We start from the raw sequence: 24799 nt of genomic DNA on the forward strand, positions 1-24799 counted from the left end.
AGACTGCTTAAATATACAGGGCAGAGGAGGTGTATAAATTGATAGAATAAAGTCACAGAAAATTAAGGATAAGATGGTGAAGCAGACTTAAAACACAACTCTAAAAACTACCTTTACAATGTCCATAAAAGAGAATAAACCTGCTGCCTTTCTCATGAATTCAAAGAGAAGTATTGCACAACAGACCAACACAAGTAAAACACACCTGTGTTGTCTCTTGCATTTTTCTGTTGCAACACAAAGCTGCTAAGTTGTTAAGTCATGGTACTATGAGTTGTGTTCTTACCAAATACTTGTCTTAGAAATCTGCATTTTGAATTTCCTTAATGCCTTCATTATTGATGACATGAACCAGAACTAAAATTTGCAACTGCAAAGTCAGAAGAAGAGAACAAACATGCAAAGATTTATCATGCAATTCTCCTCTATTTAAATGTAACCCCTCAAAACACAGGTGACTGAGCTCTCCAACATCAGCAGGCTGGTGTATTTTATATATATATATATATATATATATATATATATATATATATTACTTATAGCAGAGACTCAAAGCAAACAGAGGTTTCTCTCTTGCTCTGCTCCTCACTAATCCCCCTCCAGAATGGATAATTGTGGCTTCTGGCAGGTTGAGGATGGAATGAAACAGAACTCACACAAGAACTTGAATTACCAACCTTGCTGCCAATCACACCACACTCCGTTCTGCAAACATTTACAGGGGAGATGTGCCCAGGCACCAGACTGCCTGAGCAGAGGGCTCTGCAGGGTGACAAAGCCTGAGAACAGCTTCCTGTGACACTGAGAACAGTCGTGGCCACAGCTGATCAGAGATTTTATCCCCAGCTCGTTGTACCCAACCTCCATTTCTCCCCCACCTGTAGCTTTTTGTGCCAGAATTTGGGAGCCTGTGGGAGGTGCCAGTCTCTGCAGACACCCTGCCAAAGCCAATAAGACAATTCCAGTCTCTCCTGCCCTTGCTGACCCAGGCTGAGCTGCCATAATTCAATTCCCCCACACCAAAAATGTTTTTCAAACCCAGCATCCAGCAAGAGGCACAGCCAGGTGCATTCAGCTGAGAGCACAAAATCCACTCTGGAGGATGAAATATCCAGTTACTCACATTCCTGATGTCACTCACTGGGCTGGAGGAACACAGGTAAGAAAGGCTCAGGATGCAATTTTAAATTCCAGCCCTGCTACCACGATGAGAGCTGGCCCAATATTCCCAGGCAGGTTCCAGTGCTCAGGGATCAGGAGCCATGGGATAATGCACTTCAGTGGCAGCTTGGCATGGGTTCTTCTCTCATTTGCTTCCCCAAATTCCCAGGTTTGTGACACCAGTGAGAGTAACAGTTGACTCCTTACATTTACTGGAACTCCCACACACTGAAGTGGCAAAAAATGTTCTGGAGATCCTAAAGAATCCTAAGTGAGCACACAGTGCTTACAAGGCATTCCACAGAGCTGCAGCACAGCACACTGCTAAATCCTTCTGGATGCAGCTTTGCCATGTCATTCTTGATCTGAAAGTGATACATTTATTGGAAAAAACCCACAGAAACCAACTGAAAGCTAAGGGGCTGCAGCAAGTACACTCAGAACTTGCTTTTTAGAATTAAATAAATACTGTAATGATGCAAAGAACCCCAGTGTTGAAGTCAAAGTCTTTAAAACCACTTTGTACTGGTTTTAAATGGTTTTTGTTGTAGCAGTCTCTCACCAGGAGAAAGGTGCTGGGCAGTGGCAACCTGTCACACAGGAACCATGAAAATGCAACTTCTAAGTTTGCTACTTGGGAACAATAGTAAGTTTTGCTGTTTTAACAGGCATAGTCAATATAAATGACAACCAAAGAGAAAGTTCAAAAGGTCATTTTCATGAACTTCTCTGTCTCTAACCAAGTGCTGAGGGCTGCAAAGCAGCACAAGGTGCAAACCTGCCTGTGCTCAGGTTACCTACAGATCTACATACAGCTCTGTTCACGTTTGATGAAGCCTGAATATAAACCTAAAATGATGCAAGGTGTAAAATGTGTGCACACTTTGATCCAAACATCAAGTACTTAGCAATATTTTTTCAACTGATAAGATTTATCCGAGGAAGACACTGAAATTTTGTGCTGTGAACCAGCTCTTTGGACACTTTCCAGCTCACCAGCCTGTCACATTGGATAACTTCCCTCTCCCTGTAGGCATTCAAGCCGTTCTTCAAGGGAAATTTCTCAGTTTTAAGTACACTCATCTTTGCAAACTAACACTGAAAAAAAATCCAACTTGTGTCTGTATATAAATGTGACTGAAATGCTTCCCTCTTAAGTGAATCAGGAGTTGTATCTTACCTCCTGACACTGAACCTTGCACAAAAAATTTCCAGCATATGCTCCAGAAGAAATACTGAGATAACAATGTTTTCTAATCCATGAAGCCTTTTTCTTTTTTTTTCTGACAGAGCAAATGGAATCTATCATCTTTTCAAAGGAAAAGAACTTTCCTTTTTATTGAAGTAGAATAAAGGAATTTCAACTACCATGGTTCTGAAAGTTATTTCAGAAATAAGATCATCATGGTTTTATCTCTTAGTGCATCTTCAGCACTTCATGTGGAATGGCATTGCATCATCTCAGCCAAATTATAGGCAAACCACACTCAATTTTCATCCCTAAAACTTGCTTAGCTAAGTCCATTTTCTGCTGCAGTAAATACCACAGCATCTTCTCTACCCAGTCTCACCAACCTGAAGTAATTTTCAGATCTTGCTGTAAAATTAATCCAAGACAAAATCCTGTAATCTCTTCCATCACTGAAATGTTCCCTTTCTGAGGACAGAAGTTTCCATCTTACCCTGTATTCCTTATCTCTGTTAGATCCTCTTCTCCAGCCACTTGATCCCACCTGGAGGTGGCTTACAAAACCCACCAGCAAGATTTGTATAAAAAAGTTCTGGCCTTCTTCAGTGCTTTTTGCTCAAGCAAAGTTCCTTCAGCATTACCAAGCCACTGCAGCAGGGAAAACTGAGCACATACAGGAACATCCAGAGAACTCCTCTGTGGCCCTGCACACCACCAGAAACATTCTGTGTACTGCCCAATTAGAGTAAGAAATAGAAGGATATTACACTAGACAAGCTGTGCACTGGAAAAAACTCCTGGTACCAAACTATATTCCACAAATTACTCCATCTCTTATGATAAACACATTTACTTTCATAAATAGCTTTGTGCTTTGTTCTGTGGGACCCAGAGCAATAAGACTCCTTGTTGTGATCAACAACAGGCCCCTGTACACAGAGGCCATTTAAAAATCTCTCTCAGCAGTTTCATCTTTCCTGTTCCCTGCCAGCTTTTCCTGTGTATCACAACAAGCTGCAAATTTGCACTTCTGGGGGACTGTTTCTACTTTATAGGCTCTGCATCTGTCACCCATTTTCATTGGAAAATATTCCCTTCAGAGGCCCCCTTGCATGCAGTTCCTCTGGAACTCTGAGCACATTTCCATCCTTTTCCCTCTGCAAGAGAGAAGGGCAGGAAAAGAGGTAATTTTCAGCATCATCCAATTCCAATGGTTTCAAATCCATCTCTAGCTCTCCCTGCTAGCTGGTGATGTATGTTCCACTGCAGTCTCCAGGGACTTCAGAAGCATATCTAAACTTATCCTCCACATCTCTCATTATTTTGAGGAAAAAAAGCCCAACATGACTTTTATGCAAAGAAGAGCAATGACTAAATTAGGCAGCTTGGCCAACAGCTATTGCTGAAGTTTCTGATGGAGACAGAAAATGAAGTGGAACAAAAGCAACACCAAACCAACACACTTAAAGCCTTAATTCAGACTTGTTAACTGAAAAAGGTGCATTTCAGACATTAACTTTTTGTTTAGAAAAATGAACCTGCATAGAAGGAGAGCTCTGCAGTGGCCAGGCTGTTTTCAGCCACAACAAGCACACAGATCACAACAGCCCCCACATTCAGCCTCTGATCCCAGCAAGGCTTTAGGAGCCCTGGAAAGATTTGTAACATGAAGGGAAAATGAGAGTCACACAAATTTCTTAGAACTTGAGAATCTCCCACCCAGGAAACAGCAGAGTATCAATCACAAACCATAATTAAATACAGCAAGCTGCCTCTCTAAACTGAAAATGTCCATCTAGATGTGCATCATAGAAAATCTCTATTCTACAGGACAAACCACAAATCAGACATGACAGAAAACTGCTGAGTCTGAATACATTATCTTACAGTTACTACAGCTGTCACCTATCACAGAATCAGAACAGTTTATGTTGGATTGGACCTTAAAGATCACCTGGTTCCAGCCCACTGCCATAGAGTGAATTGGGAAATTTAAAGTGTGGATGCTCAAAAGTGGAAGGTAAATTATTTAATCATCTTCCTGCTGAAAGCCCCCACAAACTTCTACCTAGTTCCTTTATTTATTGAAAAGGTTCTCTCCAAACATTTTATTTCAAGAAATATATTTTTTTATACATGCATAAGGAAAAAAATTCTGAAATACATCACACACTTCTACTATAAGAAAAGCATTTATTTTTTGAACAAACTTGTCAAATGAAAACTTAAGTTGCCCAGCTGCAGCTGAAAGAGTTTGAAAACCATTTTAAATAATTAAATTTTGCCACAAACTGCAGAAAACCCCCAGAACCACCACTCTCACACATCTGCACTCTTCCAAGATCCCCACTGTCTGTTGCTGCATGGTTTTTCACTCCATGGAATTCCCTGTAATCTCCATTTATCCTCACCATCTGCATTTCTCTACCCACAGCTTCAGCCATTAAACTGAAATATGAACCAAAAAAATACATTTGACTCTGTTGAAGAAATCGGGAAGGCAGAGGCAGGAAAGATGGAAGAAAAAAAAATATAAAAAATGTCTTCTTGTCAAACTTGCTCTGCCTGGCAGTCTGACTAAGCTGTGTGTGCCTTTCTAAGAACTCAAACCCACAATCCCCAGATTGGAAAAGCAGCTCTAATGCTGTTTGGGGCAATATTCTGTGATTTCTAGAGTAAGAAATTTCTAGGGAGTGATTTCTAGGGGGTTCCCCTCTTACACCCTGGGATACAATTTCAGTGTTTACACTGAAGAGTAACTACCACACTAAGAATTGTGTGTGCAAAGCATGCAGATACCTTAAAAGCCAAGATTTAACAGTATCAGCCAAGCCAAAAAGAAAAAAAATGCAACAACATCAGTCAGATTCACAAACTCAGAACACTGGAAAGAGGAACATGAAATGTGAACTTGTTTTACAATAACATGAACCTCCAGCACCTCACAGGGCTCTTACCCAGGTGGGGATGGAGAGTGGAACAAAGCCAGGGAGCTCTTGGAGCAGAGCAGCCAAGGCACAGAGCACTGCCTGGGACATGGGACAGGGAAGGGATGGGCAGGAGGAGGCTGCAGGGCTGGATGTGAGGTTTGGAGCCATGGAACATCAAACCCCAGTCAATTTCTGCTCCTGAGCTCTTACTATTACTACAAGGCATTAATTTAAAACTGACTTAATCTTTTCTTTATGAGTGAAATAACTTAAATTAAGAAATTGAAAGCATTTCTATGAAATGGATCCTTAGGATTTTTCCTGCTTCAGTCAATGCCAAATAATGAGGAAAACAAGAACTTTAAATTGCTGTGTCAGGAAAGAATGAAGAATTAGATGCTGGGCAAGGGAAAATGTTATTTAAACTTAGCAATTGGCAATGTTGCACTGATTTGTTAACTCAAGAACAGACATCTATAACTCACTGAAATTCACCAGTCTGGGTTTTCAGTCCAAATATTTGAACATTCCTAGCTATATATTTCTTTTCTTTCAGATTGATTTAATACAAACAACAGCACCAAAATGTTCATTACAACTCATAGTAAACCCAGAGTATTGGATGACAAGGTAGCTAAAAATCAACTGAGTTAAAATAGCAATTTTCAAATTAAGAATGCAGGAATGTAGCTCAAATGCCTCTACAGCCAAAGGAGAGAGTCTCATAAAACCCTTAAGGGCTTTTTACTTTTATTTAAAACACAAAGGATTAGCTTTCTAAAGCTTCTTTAGGAATTTAATTGGCCAAGTATAACTTTTAAAGTAGTCCATCTGCCTGGAGCACAGCAGCTGTGATGGGGAGAATGCTGCTGCAATATTTGGATAAATTCTCAAACGAAACCGTAAAACGTCTCTGGTAATTAGTGGGTGATGTGAGAACTCAGAACTTGGCACTGGAATGTTGTTTGCAGAATCTGCTGGACTTGTTTACTGTGATTCTTGTTTCCAGTGCACAATCAGCACAGAGATTTCTATGACTTCATGCATATCACAGAAGTAAAATTTGGTATTAATTTTTTTTTATTACATATTTATTTCCTCAATATCTTACGTGACATTTCTTTCTGCAGTGGAATAACCCAACACTCATTTTCTTCTTAAAACTTTATAATACAGTAATATCACATTACTTTGCTTAAATTATATTACAGTGCCTAAATGTTACATGATGCCACATAATAGTTTGCTATATTCTGTAATGAGATCTTTCCCACTGCACCCATCTCCTCAATTCTTGTAAATTAAATATGGTAAAATCTGTGCAATGCTTAAATAAAAGGTTCTGAGCTAATGGAAGCAGTAAGGCTAATGAAATGACCAGTGAATTAACAGGGAACAGGATTAAAAGTAAATTACCACTGTGCTGGGAATTTAGCTGCAATCTTTTACCCAAATCTGAACACTCGAAAATTAGCAACTTTAAAAATAAAAAAAATAAATCTGAGTTCTGTTCAAACCTCAGCTTCCCTCCAAATTAAGAACTCACACTTGTATTGTTCAGTTTTGGATATTTCATCCATAGCAGGATTTAATGGCCATTTTCAAATCTGCCTGCTTAAAGTGCTAAGATCTGCATTTGGGACCATATTCAGGCTCATGATATTCTGTATCTGTTGTATATAAATGCATATATCCATTTTTTGAACATTGTATTTAATATTTTAAAAACTTAAGCCACTTCAAAATTCTAGAACACTTTTCAGTTTCTGTGCAAGCATCTCATTGCCAAAGTTACAGAAGCAGTGATGGTGGAAAGTTACTAGGAGACAGCAGAAGAAAATCACACCACTTGCCAGTTTGCTCAGCTACAACCCTTGTCTTTTTATTTTCAGGAAAGGCTTTCTGCTATTCTGCTTTGTCTGGTTACCCAGCCTGGACCTCTGTCCTGTTTACAGAACTGAGGGAAGCCCTTGGACATGATCTGCCTTGTGTTTGCAGGAACTGCAGTAACAACCACGCATCAATAACTCTTCTCACTGAATCACACTGGATGCTGTGCTTTGCCCTGGGCATAAGTGGTGACATTTTCCTTACCTGTTTGGGAAGATTTTAACTGGACATTGAAAAGATGGCTGAGGAAGAAAAACCATGTCTAAAGAAAGCAATTCAGCTCGGTATTAATGGATATATTCCATCAGTACAACTATGCATCAGAAATGAAAGTGCCCCCCAAAGTTGTTATGCTTGTTTAGACAACATGCAAATAAAACACATGTGACTGGTCTATCAGAAAAAAAAAGGTCCCTAATGGAGAGCTGCTGTCAAATGAGAGCTACCAGGAAAGCCATAGACTCAACCTTACCTTTAAACTAGTTACCTGAAACAGCCTGCTGCAATTTTGTAATACAAAGACCATGTTATCCATAGCTAAAAGGATTTCTGCATTCCTGAGTTGCAAGAAATCTTTCCTTAAATTTTATATTTAATTCATCTTAGTTTCTGGTCTAATCGAAGGAGGATCCCCAAAGAGAACATGCCAGTTGAAAATATACATAACACCAAGGAGAAGAATGATAAGCTCCGGGAGTAAGGTGTCAATTTGTATCTTAGGAACAGCATCACCAAGCAGGTCAAATGTCAAGTGAAATGGGCCGCAGAGAAGCGCGTTGCTTGCAGACCCTGAGCTGCGGGTCCCCGGCGCAGCGGGCCCCGGGGGTGCGGCCGGCGCTGCTGAAGAGGAACAGCCTGGACTCGGCGGAGCGGGCGCGGCGGCCGCAGCACCGCCGGAGCCGCTCCCAGCAGGTCCGCTTCAAGGAGGATGGGGCCGGCTCCCGGGCAGACACTGCGCTCACAGCCGGGAAAACGCAGCTCTTTAGGGATCACAGCTTTCTGCTAGCTCAGTCCCCAACTTTTCCAAGGGCTCAGAAGGGGCTTCGGAATATTGCCATACAGACTTCGCCCAGCCTCAGGAAACACTTCCCTGTTTTTAAAAGGAAAAGGCTGACAGCAAGCAAATCACTGACAGAAATGCCAGATGAGCCTGCAAACTCTATCCAGGTAAATGGCAACCTTTGTGAACCAGACACTGTGTCCTCAGAGCTCTGCTACTTGAGGATAAGCAGTGACCTGGAGGAGGGATGCAGGGATGGTGAGGAGGGCTTGGCTCGGAGGCCATCCAAAGCACAAAGCAACGGGCCGAGGCACTCGGGGGATTTCTCAGTGTCAGACAAGACAACTGCTTCTACACAGGTGCCTGAATACATCCATGTGAGTTTCCTACAGGACAGGAACGTCCCCCTGGATGCACCAGACACAACCACAGCCTCAAGTAATTCACTGCATTCTTCTACCGCCATCAGCAGCAGCGAAAGTCACGAAAACAGCACACTGTCATCTGACTCTGACAGAGCAGAGCCTTGCCTAAGCAATTCTATGAGCTGCAGCGAATGTAACCCCCACTCTGCTGCTGGGGAAGTGCAGAAAAGCAATTCTGAGCTGCCTGTAGCCAGTAAAGATGCCAGCAGTAAGGAAACTACTCCAGTGTCACCGCCACCAAATCCCAGCTCATCTCCCTGTTCCCTCAGAGACTGTCACCAGGCAGGAGAGCACAAGCCAGATTCCAGCTGTGTGACCTCAGCAAGTGATGATTTCCCAACAGTGTCACTCACCAGCAGCACTGCATCAAAACCATGTCTGCCATGTAGCACTGAAATCGAGAAAAATCCCACCCAGTCGGATGTTTCCCAGTGTAACAGCTGTTTAGAAGGATTTCACAGAAAGTCTTATCCGCCAAGGAATGAAATAAACCCACAAAGCAACAAAGAGATTAACGAAATAAATCAAATTCACTTGGAACATGGCGAACTCTGTGCCCTACAAGGCAGGCTGCAGTCTGTAGAGGAATCCTTGCAGTCGAACCAGGAGAAGATTAAAGTCCTTTTGAATGTAATCCAAGACCTGGAAAAATCCAGAGCCCTCAGTGAAGGGTATGGTTCATTTTTTATATTAGTAATCCATCAGAAGTGTAAAGTAGATGTTAGCATTCTTTTAACCTTTGCTACTGAGAAACACAACTCTTCTGATATTTAAAGATGAGTTTGCAAAAATGCATCTTACACCCTTTTTGTGGTATTTGGGCCTCAGCAGAGAAGCAAGTCCCTTCATAGCCTGACTTTAGCTGACACTGCCTTTATAAAATCCAGTGCAAGACCCAGTTTAACAATCCCTCTGTTACTCAGATTTAAGGTGTCAAAGCATGGCAAGGTCAGATACTCATGGAGTGCCAGACTAAGGACAGAGCATGTGAAGGCTGCCAGCAAGAACTCACTTCAGACTCTCAGGTTTCAGAGTGGCTCCCTTCTGCACCCCCATAACAATGTAAAACCCCTGTATTTATTGTCAGTATGGTGACACAGGGACTGTGCCAAGGCTGCAAGCAGTATTTAAGCATTATTATGCATTATAAATAATAACAGTACCATACATGCAACTAACATCTAAAGATTCAACAAAGTTAAAATAGAATTTTAAGTATTTTTAACCTCAAAACAGGTTTCAGAATATCATAATAGAGCTTTCCAAACTATCAACAGCATCTCTTACTTACAGTAATTGCATCTTGGACACACTTTAAAGTTCTGTTTTGTTGTAAAGTAGTATATCCTTCAAACAATTTATCTTTGAAAAACTCAGCAATAAATCAAGGGAATAAAGGTTCCGTTTCATTTTTTAAAGAATAAAGAACATGGAGTGGCTATGCTACAATAAATTTAATCTTTAGCACAGGCATCTCATGCATGTAGATAAATCATTCATGCATGCAAAACTGGACTCTTAATTTTAAAATAAGGTAATGTGGTATCAGTTGTATTTACTGATTACAATAATGACCAAGTCAGGTAATATTCCACATTTCCACAAACTGTGCAAACACCTCAACAAAGAGGCTGCAATGAGGGTTTTGTGTAGGCTTAATTTCAGAAAGAGCCCAGAGCATGAGGCTGCTGTGCTCACACCACCCAGCATCAGGGCTTTACACTTGTTCCCATGTGGGAACTAGGATAGAACCAACTGAGGCCACAACTTTTTATACCCCAATTTTCCAACAACTTCTGAAGAAAAGAAAAAAAGTAAAAACAAAAATCTATTTTGAAGAATTTTTTCTTTTTCCAAATATTTTAGCTTGGAATTGAAGTTAACTTGTATTTCTGTTGAATAACTTCCAAATTTACAGTTCAAATAAGAATTACACTCATTAAAATTTTTAAAATAATGTAAATCAAGTTAGCATGTGATTTTACTCCATAAATATTACCTTTTTTATCTGGAAACATTAGCTGGTAATGTCCATCTGGCTGTTAGCATGGAAATACTTTCATTAACTTCCACTGTGCCCACACAAATTCTTGTTCTGTATAATATTTTCCCCGTACAATTCAGCTCCAGATATTCTCCCTCAGAGGCTTGTTCTATATGATTTTCTAGCACCAAATTTGTAAATTTTGCCTAAACACAAGGACAAAATCCATGTAGACAGACTAACAGCAAAAATGCAAAAAAAATTTACACCTCTAAAAATTCAGGTAAGAGGTAAGATTCAAGGCAGGGATCCAAGGGTGTCTCAATTTTCATTTTTCAGCTGTAATCCTCGTTCAACCTGACTGTGGTTCCTCAGGAAGTGACAGAAAAGAACACCCACTCATTCTCCTCTGCATGCAGTTCTCTAGGGGAGAATCTAAGTTTAAATTGCAAACCTGCCCATAGCAAAAAAAAATTTGCAGTGAAGCATGGTCAGATCATCCAGCAATATTTATAATTCATTTCTGCTCAGTTGCCACATGGTTTAAATGAAAAAAATTGTCAAATGTCTTGAAGTGTCACTCTGAGATTGAATGGGAAGCTTCAATCCACCTTGGCAGACATCTCACAGTAACACTGAATGTTCCAAGCACTTGTGTTGATAGCACAACAATGCACATGAAGAACTCCCATCTTCCCCAAAGCAATCAGAGAATTATTTTGGTACCAACTGATCTCCCCTAATTCAAATAAAAGTTGTTAAATATAAGTGGTATACTTTCTTCAGACATAATGAAGAACCTGTTTCTAATGCACATCTCTCCATCATAAAAATATTTCAGCTCTGGTTGGTGTTAAGCATGAAAACTCACTGTTCTTGTTTTCTCAACACTACAAATTTGTAACTTATCAGCAGTAAAAATCTGACTTGGTTATATTCAAATAAGGAAACATGAAAAGGGAAGGCTGGAAAGCATAAGGATGGAGATCAGACTGATCTTATTAAAATAGCAGATTTTCAAATACTTGAAAGTGTGTTTGTTAGAAGCAGCCTCATGTCAAGTATTCATGCAAGAAGCAGCAACCAGGACTCTCAACAGCACGAGGTGGGAAAGGTGCAAGACAAGGCTCATAGGTTTGTGTGTTTTGAAAGGTACCTTCCAACTTAGAATTTGACACTAGAATTTCTAGCAGGGCTAACAGCAGTGTGAACAGAATGGCTTTTGTTCATGAGAAGAGCTGTGTTGTTGTGTCTGTAACCCCACATCTCATGAGCTGCTGTCTGTTCCAGGCGTAACTTCTACCACACTGGGCAGGACCTGAACAACTGCAGCACCTGCCAGAACACGGCGTGCATCATTTACAGGTACCCACACAGCCCTGTCCTGCCTGGACACCCCCAAGTGCTCAAAACACTGTTTTCACCACACCTACAAAATGTCTGAGTTGTGACTAACCCAGTTTTCAAAAAACCCAAGTGGTTTGGATGATGTGCTTGGTTTGTTCCCCAAGCAGGAAAGGATTCACAGGGGTGTTAGCTGAAAGGAAAGGGGGGCTGGACTTGGGAGAATCCAAACAGGAACTTCCCTCTAAAGCTTCACAGTGTCATAACTGGCATGCTTTGAAAACCTGTGATGCCATTTCTGATGATGAAATTCCTCTGTGCGATATGATTTTTAAGCTGGGGTTTCCGTAATAATTTAAGATCTTGGAAAAGAAACTCTCAGCTCTCTGAATGACAGTGAGCTACAGCTACAGCTCATGTTAACATGGAGAACAAACCCAAAACTCTCACACTTTTCACCTCAGTTGTTATTCATTTCACAGAGTGCAATTTGAGTGTAGATTCAGATTTGAAGTGCAGTTTGTGCTAAACTCTTCTGGCCAGAAAGCTTTGCAGGGCCACGTTCTGGGAGCTGCACACCTTTCAAATGCTGTGTCTGTACAAACCCTGTCAGAGCCTTCAGCTGTCCAGACATCAACCCCAAAGCCTGCAGTCTTGCTTGTACTGCACATGTATCTCATCCAGTCAGCAAGGGAATTTATAGAGACATTATTTAATCTCTGAAAGTCAAGGCAGAAAACCCACACCTTGGGTTACTTGATTACATTTACAAAAACAAAGGGTAAGAGAATTTCTGTTTGAAGCTGAAGCCTTTCCCTTAATTTCAAAGAACATGGCAGCCCATTATCTTCAACAGTCTGTCATCACTATAACCTTAATTTTTAAAATGGAAATAATTAATAGAAACACATGGAAGTGTTTCTCACACTGCATGAACTAAATTTAGTAAAGAGTTTAATAAACTAGAACAGCACTGGAACCTATTGTTCAACATGCAACTCAGTTCCATAGTGATGTCCTAAACCCCTGGTAATGAAATTTCCAAGCAATTAACATGTCAAAAATTAAACACCACAACTCCTCTGAGACAAAGCTGTAGGTCTTCATAGCCCCCTGGATACCCTGGGAAGTTACATGACTTATCCAAGTGCACAGACTGTATCCATTAAAAAAAAAGAAAAAAGAAAAAAAGATATTTCCTTTACTTCATCATGGTCTCTGAACAACCTCAGTGTGTTTTATGGGACTAGACATGAACAGGTCACTCCCTAGAATTTATACACAGCCCACCCTTGACCACAGGACGCCTTCTCTCTTTGGAAAAATACCCTGTGTTCTTAAATTTACATGGCTTCAGTGCAGGATAGATCTTGAACAAGCACCATCCTTCAAAGGAAAGAACAGAGGAAGTAAGAAAACATTCAGGGGCTTTTTGATTTACCAGGTACTTTGCAACAATAATGGTGCCTGGAGGCTGGCACTGCAATGATTAATAGAACGTGTACAGAACACAGGTGCTCTAAAAAAGTTTCTACTTGTAAGAGACAAAGGAAACAGAAAGGAAACAATAGTTTTTGATTTACAGAGGTGTTCCACAGGATGTTGTTATGAGAAAAGCATTCTGAGTGACTAATACTTGAAGTTCATTAGACAATATGCTGAAAGAAGCAATTGTTGTCAGTGTTTGCTCCTGACAAACACGTGCAATTCCTGTGTTTTATGTGGCCTGAAATGTCCATGCAAGTATTTTCCCCTAAGACAGCACCACAGTTGTGATTATAAAATCAAGTTTATTATCCTACTCCCAGTTTTCCTGCTCTGAGAAGCCCCACTCCTGATGCAAACCCTGCAGATGCAGAGTGCTGTGTTGCTGTCACTGAACAATCTTTATCACACACAGCCCCTGAGTCAAACAATGCATTAATCTCACAGAAATCCCCTCGTGGATTACACTGATCACTAAAGTAATAAAGAGCTTTTCAGCCTAACAGTGGCTGTAAATTCAGCTTTATTAACTACCCAGCAGGGATTCCAGGCTTGGGATTTTCCATCTAGATCATGTAATAGAAATGTTTGTATTGTAATAAACAAATGCAAGTAGCAACCAAAACTAGTTATCATGGGCAGTATTAAATGAAGACTGAATTGACCTCTTGTCTCTGAAGATGATATCTCCAATATTAAATTAAAAACTCTGGAGAAGGGTGGAGAAAAGGAACATGAGCAGATGCTACCCTTATGTATTCTATAAACCCAACGTTTATTCTCCAGTGCCCTTGGTCTATGAATATTGAAAGGTATTAAGTTGCAGTTTGAGTAATAAGCTGATGAAATGCAAGAGCCACTGATCTTATATCACTTCCTTTTGGTTTTTTTATATTTATTATGCATTGTTTCTTGTTCAAGAGATTCTTCTACTCTTTTCTAAATGAAAATAATCTTCCTGCTTTCTTTTTATCCATTGAGTTATATTGTTTCATGAAAAATCCCAAGACACGTGAATTAAGGGAAACAATCTTCTAGCTAATTTTAACATACTATTTAATGATGTTTATGGATTTTATATAAAAATACAATTAAAAGTTTTTAGAGATTTGCACATTTGCTAACTTAACAGTTTTCTTCTGGTCAGTGTCAAAATCAGCTTCAGGGTCTTGAAGTGACATCCCAACCCCCCCAGTGATGCTCTTTTCCTCCCATCATGGAAAACACAACATTTCCACTCTCCCCTAAAACCTCCAAAAACCTTCACAGCTGACACAACTCTCTCCTGCCCAGGAAAGATGATTTAAATAAGGAAAATACATACAATACTGCTTAATCCCTGTCCACACTGATTCTTTTGAACTTTACATTTATTTCTATGCACTCATCTGCTGTTACCTAATTAACATCTTGGCTCTTGTTTGACATCAATAATAATTAGGGCTTTCAGTTGGGAAATGATTTCTGTTTTACTTAACTAACACAATTTACTGGTTTAATTTCATTTTTTTGTTCCTACCCTGTGTCCTGGTGGGAGACACTAATATTTTAAAAAGTTAAGCAGTAAGAGTTATTAATTATGAACATATGACACTTAGATTATAGGATCAAAATCTGTCCTTTGAATAAAATGTCTTGAAAGGTCAGCCTAGTACATTTTCATTTCTGTCCCATTGCTTTGAGCACAATGTTGGAGTTCTTAACTCACATGAAGTAAAATTTTTTCTCAAAAGAAAATTAAGAGGGGAACTTATTTTCAAAGAAGCAGCCCCTAAACCCCTTGTGTTTAGCCCAGGCTGTATCACTGAATAACACCAAGTTATTCTGAAGAGGGAAGCAGCCTTTGTTGTGTTCTTTAAAGGGAGAATTTCTCACTTACTAACACAAGTCTCTCAATTTTTTTTCCATAGTGTAGAATATGACTTCAGACAACAAGAAGGAAGATTTCATCAGATATTGAAAACACTGGACAATGCAGAGCAAAATCCAGCTTCAGCTTCACCTCAGAAGCCACCACCTGATCCTCCAGCTCCAGAGAAAAAGGAGTTAAGGAGAAAGACAAAAAAGGTGAAAAGAAAATGCTTCTGGTGGATTTGACTTCCTCATGCATCCTTTTGCATTTCAAAAGACACTAAAACAGAAAGAGCTTGACAGCACACACCTGAAAATGTGCTACTATGAAATCACAAATGTTTAGAATGCTTAATTAGAGTATCTGAAAAATGAAAATAACTGAATTTATTTAAATCAGCATAATGAATAAAGGTGCATGAAGATACTATTTTCAAGAAAAGAAATTGTTTCTTTCAAAAGAAAGTTCTCATTTTTTTTCAAGGACACTTTCATATCCTTTGTAAAGACCTTTTTTTCAACCTTCCAAAAATAACAAGGTTTAAATCTCTACTTTAAAAAACAGGGGTAGACAAAGCTAAGCATGTCACACAGCCTTCATTTCCATTTGTAAGCAACAAGGACTAAAAGGAAAAAACTTCATCGAGCTTTGAACAAACCACATCATCAAGAATGAATTCAGGGAAACCTAAATTGTTCAAAGAAATCTCTTCTCAAAGGAGACAACTATAATTATTTCACTTCCCCACTGAAATATTTCTGTTGCTGTCATCTAATATTGAACGACAAACAGAAGAATTTCAGGTTAAGTTTTAACTCCACCCTTTTATTTGTTCATTATAAAGAGCATTTAGAAGTTTCAGCCATTTGATGGACTTCTCTGAAAAGAAGTGGGGAGTTGTAAAACAAGAGAATGTCTCAGAGATTCTTGTCCCAAGCCCTGCTCAAGCAAGGTCCAGTGCAGTGAATTTGAGCTGTGAGCACCTCCAAAGACAAGAATCCTCAGCTCAGTGGGGGAGGCTGCTCCAGGGTTTTTCCCTAACATTAATCTGAATTTCCTGCATCCTGGTTTGTGCCCAGTACACCTTGCTCTGTCCAAGCAAGAGGAGCTACCTGGATAATGAGACCTCTCTCCTAAAAGACTGAACACACCCAGTTTTCATTGCCTCTCATCTCCCATGCTGCAGCCAGGAATCCTCTCTGACCCTCCAGTGAATTCATGTCTTTCATATCCCTGGAAAGCTAAAACTGGACACAATCATCACAGAATTGGCTCAGAGGTCATCACACAATTCCTGGATAAAGAGGAATAACTATTTTGGCTACTGTGTCACTGAATCATTTGCCCAGTCTCTCCATTTAATACCTGCATTGCTGTACCAAAATATCCCAAGATTATTTTTCGCCTTAAGATGTAAATTAATATATGATAAAAAACTGAACATGAAAATAATATTTAATGAACTGATATGTATTACAGACATAAAAAAATTATATATGCTGAAAAGATTTTATGAAATGTCAATGCAGCTACTTCTTTCCTCCAAAAATTCTCAAGTTACCATTAGCACAGGGTGTGCCAATGGAACCCAATTTATGATTGGTGATCCTATTATTTTACTCATAAAAACATGGTCACCTTTCATATGGGGGGCAGGGGGAAAAATGTTTTCCAAAGCAAGTTGAGTGGAATGTACTGCAGATCTTTTCTTAGAAGTGGCCCTGGTTCAGGGTATTCCATAGATTAATCCCTGCATCTTATTTTTCTAAGTCATCCTGTATTAATTGTGCAATGTTAGTTTTAAATGTCTGTACACTTTTTGTACACTTCTGTGTTCCTTGAATTCTTAGGGTTAATTACACATTTGAAAATACATTAAAAACAATTTTGCACAGAAGAATTTTGTCTGGAGGAACTAATTTCTTTATAAAACAAATCTTCTAGAAGAAAGTATGCAATATGCCATGGCTAAATTTATTAAAATTCTAAAGGACTGGCACTTAAAAAAACATCTCCTTATTAATTTCACTTAGTACAGAAATGACAGGAACAAAACTGTTGTTATTTTAGAGGCTTTTCAGATGGAAATTAATTTTTTACTAAAATGTCTTCAGATGCCTTTAAGAGAGAGAGAAAAGCTCTTCACTAATAGGTTGTGGTTATAAAAAAAGTAAGAATTTAATGGCTCCATCATTACCCATCACTATGTACATGCACTGCTTCTGCTGCTGTGCCAACAGCATCCCTTGTTTGCATTAGTCTCTATAATTGATGCAGTGAAGGATTTATTAGTGTATAAGTTATTCTTGTGTATTAAAATAACATTTTAAGACCCATGTCCCCTGTGGTAAAATATAATAATAAGCAACCCCAAGGGCTTTAACACTGGTAAAAACACCAAGGGGTTTTTTTCTGTATCAAACTCATTTTTAATAATTTATGATACAAACACAATCTTTTTGCCTTTTTTTTTTTGTTGACAAGCACAAAAAATGCTCATTTTAAGCTATCTGATTTTGGGTTTGCCCACAGAATGCATATGATGCCTTCAATTTATTTTCAAAGGATTCAGATCCTTTAATTTAAACAAACCACAACACTTTGGTTCACCACATAGCACCAATCAATTCCTGGGGTCAGGAGAACTATGCAAAACAGAAACACTTTTTAGTTTAAGAAAGTCCAACCAAAGGTAGCTACAAGAAAGGCTCTAAGTCTTTCTTATGACCTGAAGAAACATCAATACTCATAAAAATCTGGAATACACTGATTTAAGTGCTTACAGGTTTCCCATTTTTACATCTGAACCTGATGGGATTCAGAACCATAACCAATTTTTAATCCTTAATCTCCCAGTCACAATTAGCTCCTGTTTTCCAGATTCCTGATTTGCTGGGTTTTGATTTCTCTCTCAGTCAGTCAAGCCTGGGTGTGAGGATCTGGAATTGTTTGTGTGTCCCTTTGCCCACAGGGAAGCACAGGAAAGGTTCCCAGGCAGCCAAGCCTCAGCCATGCAGGAACATCCACTTCTCTCCCAGCCTTGCCTCTGCCAGAGCTTCCAAACTCACCCTTCACCCCAGGCACTGTTTTCCTTGGCAGAAAATATGGAATTCCAGTGCTGTGAAAGCACTTTCCTTCAGGAGGCTGCAGGGAGTTTTCACCCCCAGCCATCCCCACAGTGCTTGACACCCAAAAAGTTTTCTACATCAAACTTGAGAGAGAGAACATTGAAACAAAAGGATTTTTCCCACTGAAAGGTGCTGGTGACACCAAGAACAGGAACAGGGCAACCCAGCTTAGCTGTTTGGACTTTAAAATGTGCATATCTTAGCAACATAAAATAATTAAAATTTAAAGCTTTGTAACACATAATTGGAGAATCTTGGCTATATGAAAATATTATATGAAAGCATTGTGTGTTTTTAATTGTTTAATATTAAAAATATTTTAGTAATTAATTCTAAATTCCTATAAAAAATAAAAAATAAAGAACTACCAGATACACACTATGCAATTTACAGTGTGGGAAAATACATAGAAAGAGCAGTAGAAATTGGTAGGCTGTTGGAAGATAAAAGTATGGCTACAAAAAACTTCTCTGATTTACAAAACTACAGCATAATCCCCAAAACCAGCCCCCAGAGCAGGAAAAAAATGTTAGAAATACAAACACATTCCATAATAAAATTGAAAAACAACCCACAAACCCCCCATAAGTTGTCAAAAAACCCCACCAAAAAACCCAAACCACAGCTGCTTGACAGCACTTAATGATGAAAATATTGTAGGCTTCTGAGAAATAAATATTTAAGTGATATATGCTATATATTAAACATTGCACAGAATGCAGTATATTAAAAAATTACTATATTGGAAATAGTTGTTTTATGGAGTCAAACTAACTTTCTTTAAAAGTTAAAAATGTGTGAATAAAATCCTGATTTGTCTCTTGTAACAGCAGTTCATGTAGGGCTCCTGATGGTTCTGTGCACTATAATAATCCTGCCAGCACAGACACACAACATCTTCCTAATGGCATTGATCTCATGTATGTTTTGTATATTTCTAGGCCCTTTGAATGTGATGTTATCTTTTGCAATAAAAGGAGATATTTTTATTAGGTTTCAGGAGTCAATTAATAATAAACAATGTTTAGATTACAAAGGAAGGGAACAGCTGCTCTTTGGGAAAAGAAAAATTATTGGAAAACTAACAGGCATGTCATGGAATCATTCTGCAACATTTCCAGGTAGAGCAAGGATCTTTATTTGAATACCAAACAAAAAAGTTGTAGTTTTCAGCTAGACCATGACTATATTTGAATATATCAAATTCTCCAACCATGGCAGCTCTGCAAATACTTTCTATGGTTGTTTGCTCTAGAGTAGCTTTGCTTAACAGAGCTCACAATTTCTTTGGGCAAAGTTTTATTTGTACAATATTATATATAAATAATGTCTAAAAACATCTCTGTGTAGCACAGCTACACTTATTTCATCATGTTAAACTGATATTGGGAGCAAAATCAAGTTTGCAAGTATTAAAGGAAACCTTTAAGGTGCATGTGGTGGATTTATAATTTTTCTATTTACCCAGCCAAGCCAAGATTCAAAACAAGTATTTCTTTGTTCTACATGCACTGTGTTCACATTATAAATTTGACTTCTGTAATTCTGTAGGAGGACTTCACTGCATGGCTATGACCTTTAACTAAAAGTCTAAATATCGTGAAATACTCAAGGTAAAGCCTGAATAGCCAGTTTCAGACAACAAACTTGTCCCTTTTTGTGAAAGAGTAGAAGCACTTCTACAACTACAAACAGTCAAGGTTTTCTGGGGTTTTAAGAGTGAAAACAACCAGCAGCTGTTAAAGCCTTCAGCTGCTAAAACACCACAGTGAAGGCAAGAGTGGCATTTAACTAAATCTTCCCTGCAGTAGCTGCAGAGAGCCAAATCACCTTTGCACCAGCACCTCCTCCTCCTGGGGAGATGATTTCTTTCTGAGCCTGGCTCTTCTCAGTAATTACATGAACACAGCTCCAGCAGGCACTCACCAGCTAAGCCCAAGGCACAGCCTCCCTTCCCTCTCCCTGAACTGAGCACCCAGGCAGCTGTGAACCCACATCTCTGCCAACGAGCTGCAAGATTGTCAAAAGATCACCTGAACATGAAAATTAACCTGTTTATCCCTGTCAGGAAGCAAAAAAAAAAAAAACCCTCAGGTAAATCAAATCCAGTTATGTGTCAGGTGCAAGGTGTTTAAGCTTGCAAGGAATTACAGATCTTGTAAATTGTAGCTATTGTTCTTATCAGTATAAATCAGCATTAGCAATGCTTTCCACAGTGTTTTCAGGTTATAGTAAATTACACTGCAGAAGTTAATAAAAACACTTGCAATATTCACAAACACAGCAGCAGATATAAAATCTACAGAGTAACCTGTCCTCCTGGAAGTGATGCTTTAGCTCCATTTGAAAGGTCACTTGTACCTATATGACCTCAGCTACACAGTCCAGAAATTCCACATGTCCCACCTGTACTCACAGAATTCACCACATTTCAGCAACTCAAGCTCATCTAAGCATTCTCCAGGACATAATTCTTGACTCTCTGCTTTATTTTGTGAAGGTTAAGCAAGTTTGGCCCTCTCAAAAATGTTAAAGCAAACCTGAAAATTAACTTGGTGAACTAAAGTGGCACAAAGAGCATGGAAAAAGCTTCTTTTGCCAATTCTTTCTGAATACAAAAGACCTGTGTTCCTTAAAAACAATTTATTTGCATGTAAAAGGCTATTCTGTTGAGAAGTGCTGCTTCAGCTGTAGAAAATGTAGCAATTTATTGGAATCCCACTTTGAAAACCCTCTAAAGTGCCCAATGTACACATATGCAGAAGTGCTCATGAACATAATTAGAAGCAAGAGAACCATATTTCGAAATTCACACTGAATTTGTTCTTTTCAGGTTAAAACAGCTGAAGAAATTACAGTAGATGGGAGGGAGTAAAAAAAAGAAACAGATTTTCCAAGCCATTTCAATTTACTGTAACCAGCTTGTTTCGTACTGGTTTCCTAATGGATCTTTTATGCAGGATTAAAACAGCTTCATTTTGCCTTTTCATGTGCTGTTTATTGCACCCAGAAATACTCCTTAATAGACTGGTTAGCTCATGCAAAGCACTCATACCATGCTTTCCTTGTACAGAAATCATTCTCCAGCACTCCAGAGAACTGAAAGGGTCACTGATCTTCATTCCAAACCATTTCCTGTTGTGACCCTGGATGTGCCCAAGGGTTCCACATGAGCAGCAGCAGCCTGGAGTCCCATAAACAGCCACAGAGATGTCTCAAACTTGCAGATGTACCACCAGGGAGTTCAAAGCAACCACTGGCAAATATTTCCTCTGAGGAACTCAATTAGTCTCCTCCATTATTAGGAGCCTGATCATTAGGAGGCACACATGCTCTGGTTGGCAATGATCTAAAACTGTTATTTTCTAATAGAAATAAACAGGGGAGCACAGGGCATTTTAAAAGGCACACAATGTACCTCTTGTGGCCAAAATCATCAAGTAAATGATGCTATGATTTTTGTAGAATAAAATAAATCTCCAAAGACAAGCTGTTAAAAACCATCTTCCCATAAGTGAACAGTCTGAAAGGCAAGCTCTGAATTCCCAATGAATTCCTTGCATTCTCACAAATAGTCTAAATCCAGAGGAGTGCTCAGGAGATATGTACTTTAATCTGAGTAAATTGAAGAATCTGTCCTCAAATATGACTCTTAAATCATCAAAAAAATGTCAGGTGAGTGTTTAGTGCCAGCACATGCCCAAATAGAATTTTTTTAGATTAGTAGAAATGTCTCTTTTCAATGTCTTAAACCATGTTCTTTATGCAGGTTTGTAAAACTTTCTTCTTTTTTGAAAATATCAATTAACTTTATTATTTGTTCTCTTAAACAGGAATCTTTCAAATCTCATACTGTTCAAATCTTACACTACGCTGTGACTACATTGTCACAGATGAATGAAAAAAGATGTGAAGCTTGAGACTTTTTAAATTAAAAAAAATAATTCAAAAGGACTCCACAAATGCTATATTTGCACTTTTTCCAGGATAACTATAAAATGAGTTTCAAAGCATTGAAAATGGATTAAAATATTACTCACAATTAGTGGATCTCGTCCCATTGTAATAACAGTTCTGTTCACTGTGCGTAGTAACTGCACCATTATTTCTTGAATGTGGTGATAAGTTGAAGCCTGCAAATGAAAAAAGCCAGAGTTTTGATATTAAAATCACATCTCTTTGAAAAGTAAGAAGAAACCAATTATTTCCATTTTGACAGTTCAAGTTGTCCAATATAAGAGCCCTATTGAAAGAGCAACACTAATTCTTCTTGCTCACACTGCTCCTCAGTTCCAGCAATTTCAGTGGAACACTCGTGCCCAATTTCAGTCCAATTCAGCCCAATCTACTCCACAGCTGGTTTTTGTTTCCAGCAGTCACTTCCCATCTCTGTTCTGCCCCTGAGCAGTCTCTAGCCCACCCCTGGTACAGTTACTGTGAGGCAAATTCTCCCACAGCTGCCCACATCTGTCAGTGCTCCCAGGGCAGGTGGACTCAGCAATGCTCTCAGCTGGCAGTCACAAACACAGAGTTACTAAAGGAGAAAGCTGTCCTCATTTACCTGAGCTGCTCTGGGAGGGCACAAACTGGACATGGTCTGCACAAGAACTGCTCCTGTTGCCTGAAGGACATTTGATTATTTATTCTAAAACCCTAAAATGGGAATGACCCTCTGTTCACCAGCTTCACTGACCTTACTCTGATCACTCAACAACTTGGGAAACCAGCATGCAACAAGAAAGAAAACAAATTTCTAGTAGAAAAGGATATTTAGCTTACACCAAGACCCTTATTTAATGTCAGATATAGTATGGAAAGCACACCACAATCATAGAAGATGTGGTTAGCTTTAATAATATTTATTAATTAATAATTAATAGCCCCAGCCCCAGTACCACCCCAGCAGAAACTGCTTCAAGTTCTGATTTTCCTCTGAGTCAACCAGCATCTCATCCTTTTTCTTTCTCCTATTCTGATTGCCCTGGATCTTGAAACAGGGACCTTCCTCACATCTGGCAATTTATTCACTATTACCATTTAGTCCTGCATCCTGTGACAGTGACACACACAAGCTGAAGTGATCTCCTCACCTGCCACAGCATTTCAGAACTTGTTATATTCTATAAATGAACAATGTAGCCACAGAATAATTTATGTTTGGTGTTTCCTTCTTTAAAATTTCACTTTCTCTGGTACAGTCCTATGTTTATAACACAACTACACTTGAGAGTGCCTGCACAAAAGACACATTTGATTTTATAACACTGTTTACCACTATAATTTAAAAAAATTCATAATTTAATAATACAATCATCATAACTTAAAAAATATCATCAACATCCAAAACTGATAAACTATGTAACTCTTAGCACAGGGATGTAATTTGCTCATTAGTTTCTCTTTTTTTTTTTTAATTCAAAAATGAGGGCTCATATAAGTTCACTTCCATATTTCAGTATGTGCTATACCATAATTAGTTCAGAACATTGCATAATGAGTTTTAACATTTAGCCCTGACTCCATGGTTAAAGATGATCTCTATTCCAAATTCACAAGTAGCACATAACAAACCTCTCCTGGAAAGACTATTACATATGCTCAAGCACACAAAGGTTATTTTCTGCTAGACCTTTGAATTTTCAGAGAACATTAGCAAATGAAATAAAATGGTTTCTCTATGAAACTGCGACTCCCTTTCTTCTGGATAATCTAAGAAACAATTGGGCATTGCTAAATTAACAAAAGTTATTTTCACACATTGTCAATACATGAAATTTCTGCTTTTATCTTACAGCTTCTAGCCTCAGAAGAGAGTCTAAGAACCAACTGCAACATGAAACAATCTTTTTCACAATGATGACATGAGAAAACCCACCATCATTTGGCTTCAGTCCATTGATTAAGCATAAGATCTTTTTAGGAGCTAACTTGTATCATATATAAATGTTCCCTTGGAAAACATGAATTGTATTATTCCATTTAATTAAATATGGTGATCAAAAATGTTTGTCTTCCCTGTTGAAAAGATTTGTCAGGGCATGGAACAAGCAGAGTTCATGCTCTGCAGGCAGGTCAGCAGGGAGTGTCTCACAGAGCTCAGACACCTTCAGGCTCCTTGTTGGGCTGGATAGCACAGATTGGCACACAGATTAGTTAATAGAAAATCCAAACCAAACAGAACTTCACTCTCTTTCAAAGACATCTGCACAGGGTAAAGGAGACAGTGTTTGATTTAGCTTTCCTCTTCTATTTAAACTACTACAGGATCAGGAAAAAGAAGCAATTCCATTTTTCAGAAACAGAGTCAACCTTGCACTTCAGACTCTGATGATTGTTCACTTGTTTGGACAGTGGCACACAGGACTCCCTGAATGGCTGCTTGGGAATCCCAACATTTCCCAACCTGTACTT

The 24799-nt window shown here is 38.9% G+C and overlaps 2 protein-coding genes across 2 annotated transcripts in view; one reads left to right on the forward strand and one right to left on the reverse strand.

The window, feature by feature from the left end:
- INSYN2B (inhibitory synaptic factor family member 2B) overlaps nucleotides 1-16975 on the forward strand; it is a 28618-nt gene extending 11643 nt beyond the window's left edge. Inside the window, exons 2-4 of the mRNA XM_056502224.1 lie at nucleotides 7173-9266; nucleotides 11870-11944; nucleotides 15319-16975. Coding sequence (XP_056358199.1) covers nucleotides 7915-9266; nucleotides 11870-11944; nucleotides 15319-15505 — 1614 coding nt within the window. The 5' untranslated portion in view covers nucleotides 7173-7914 and the 3' untranslated portion in view covers nucleotides 15506-16975. The remainder of the gene's footprint in view (nucleotides 1-7172; nucleotides 9267-11869; nucleotides 11945-15318) is intronic.
- The window catches only part of DOCK2 (dedicator of cytokinesis 2), a 150968-nt gene that overhangs the window by 71478 nt on the left and 54691 nt on the right, over nucleotides 1-24799 (reverse strand). The window contains exon 27 of the mRNA XM_056502223.1: nucleotides 22429-22521. Coding sequence (XP_056358198.1) covers nucleotides 22429-22521 — 93 coding nt within the window. The remainder of the gene's footprint in view (nucleotides 1-22428; nucleotides 22522-24799) is intronic.

This window comes from Oenanthe melanoleuca, chromosome 13 (assembly GCF_029582105.1).
Source record: "Oenanthe melanoleuca isolate GR-GAL-2019-014 chromosome 13, OMel1.0, whole genome shotgun sequence".
Classification (NCBI taxonomy): domain Eukaryota; kingdom Metazoa; phylum Chordata; class Aves; order Passeriformes; family Muscicapidae; genus Oenanthe; species Oenanthe melanoleuca.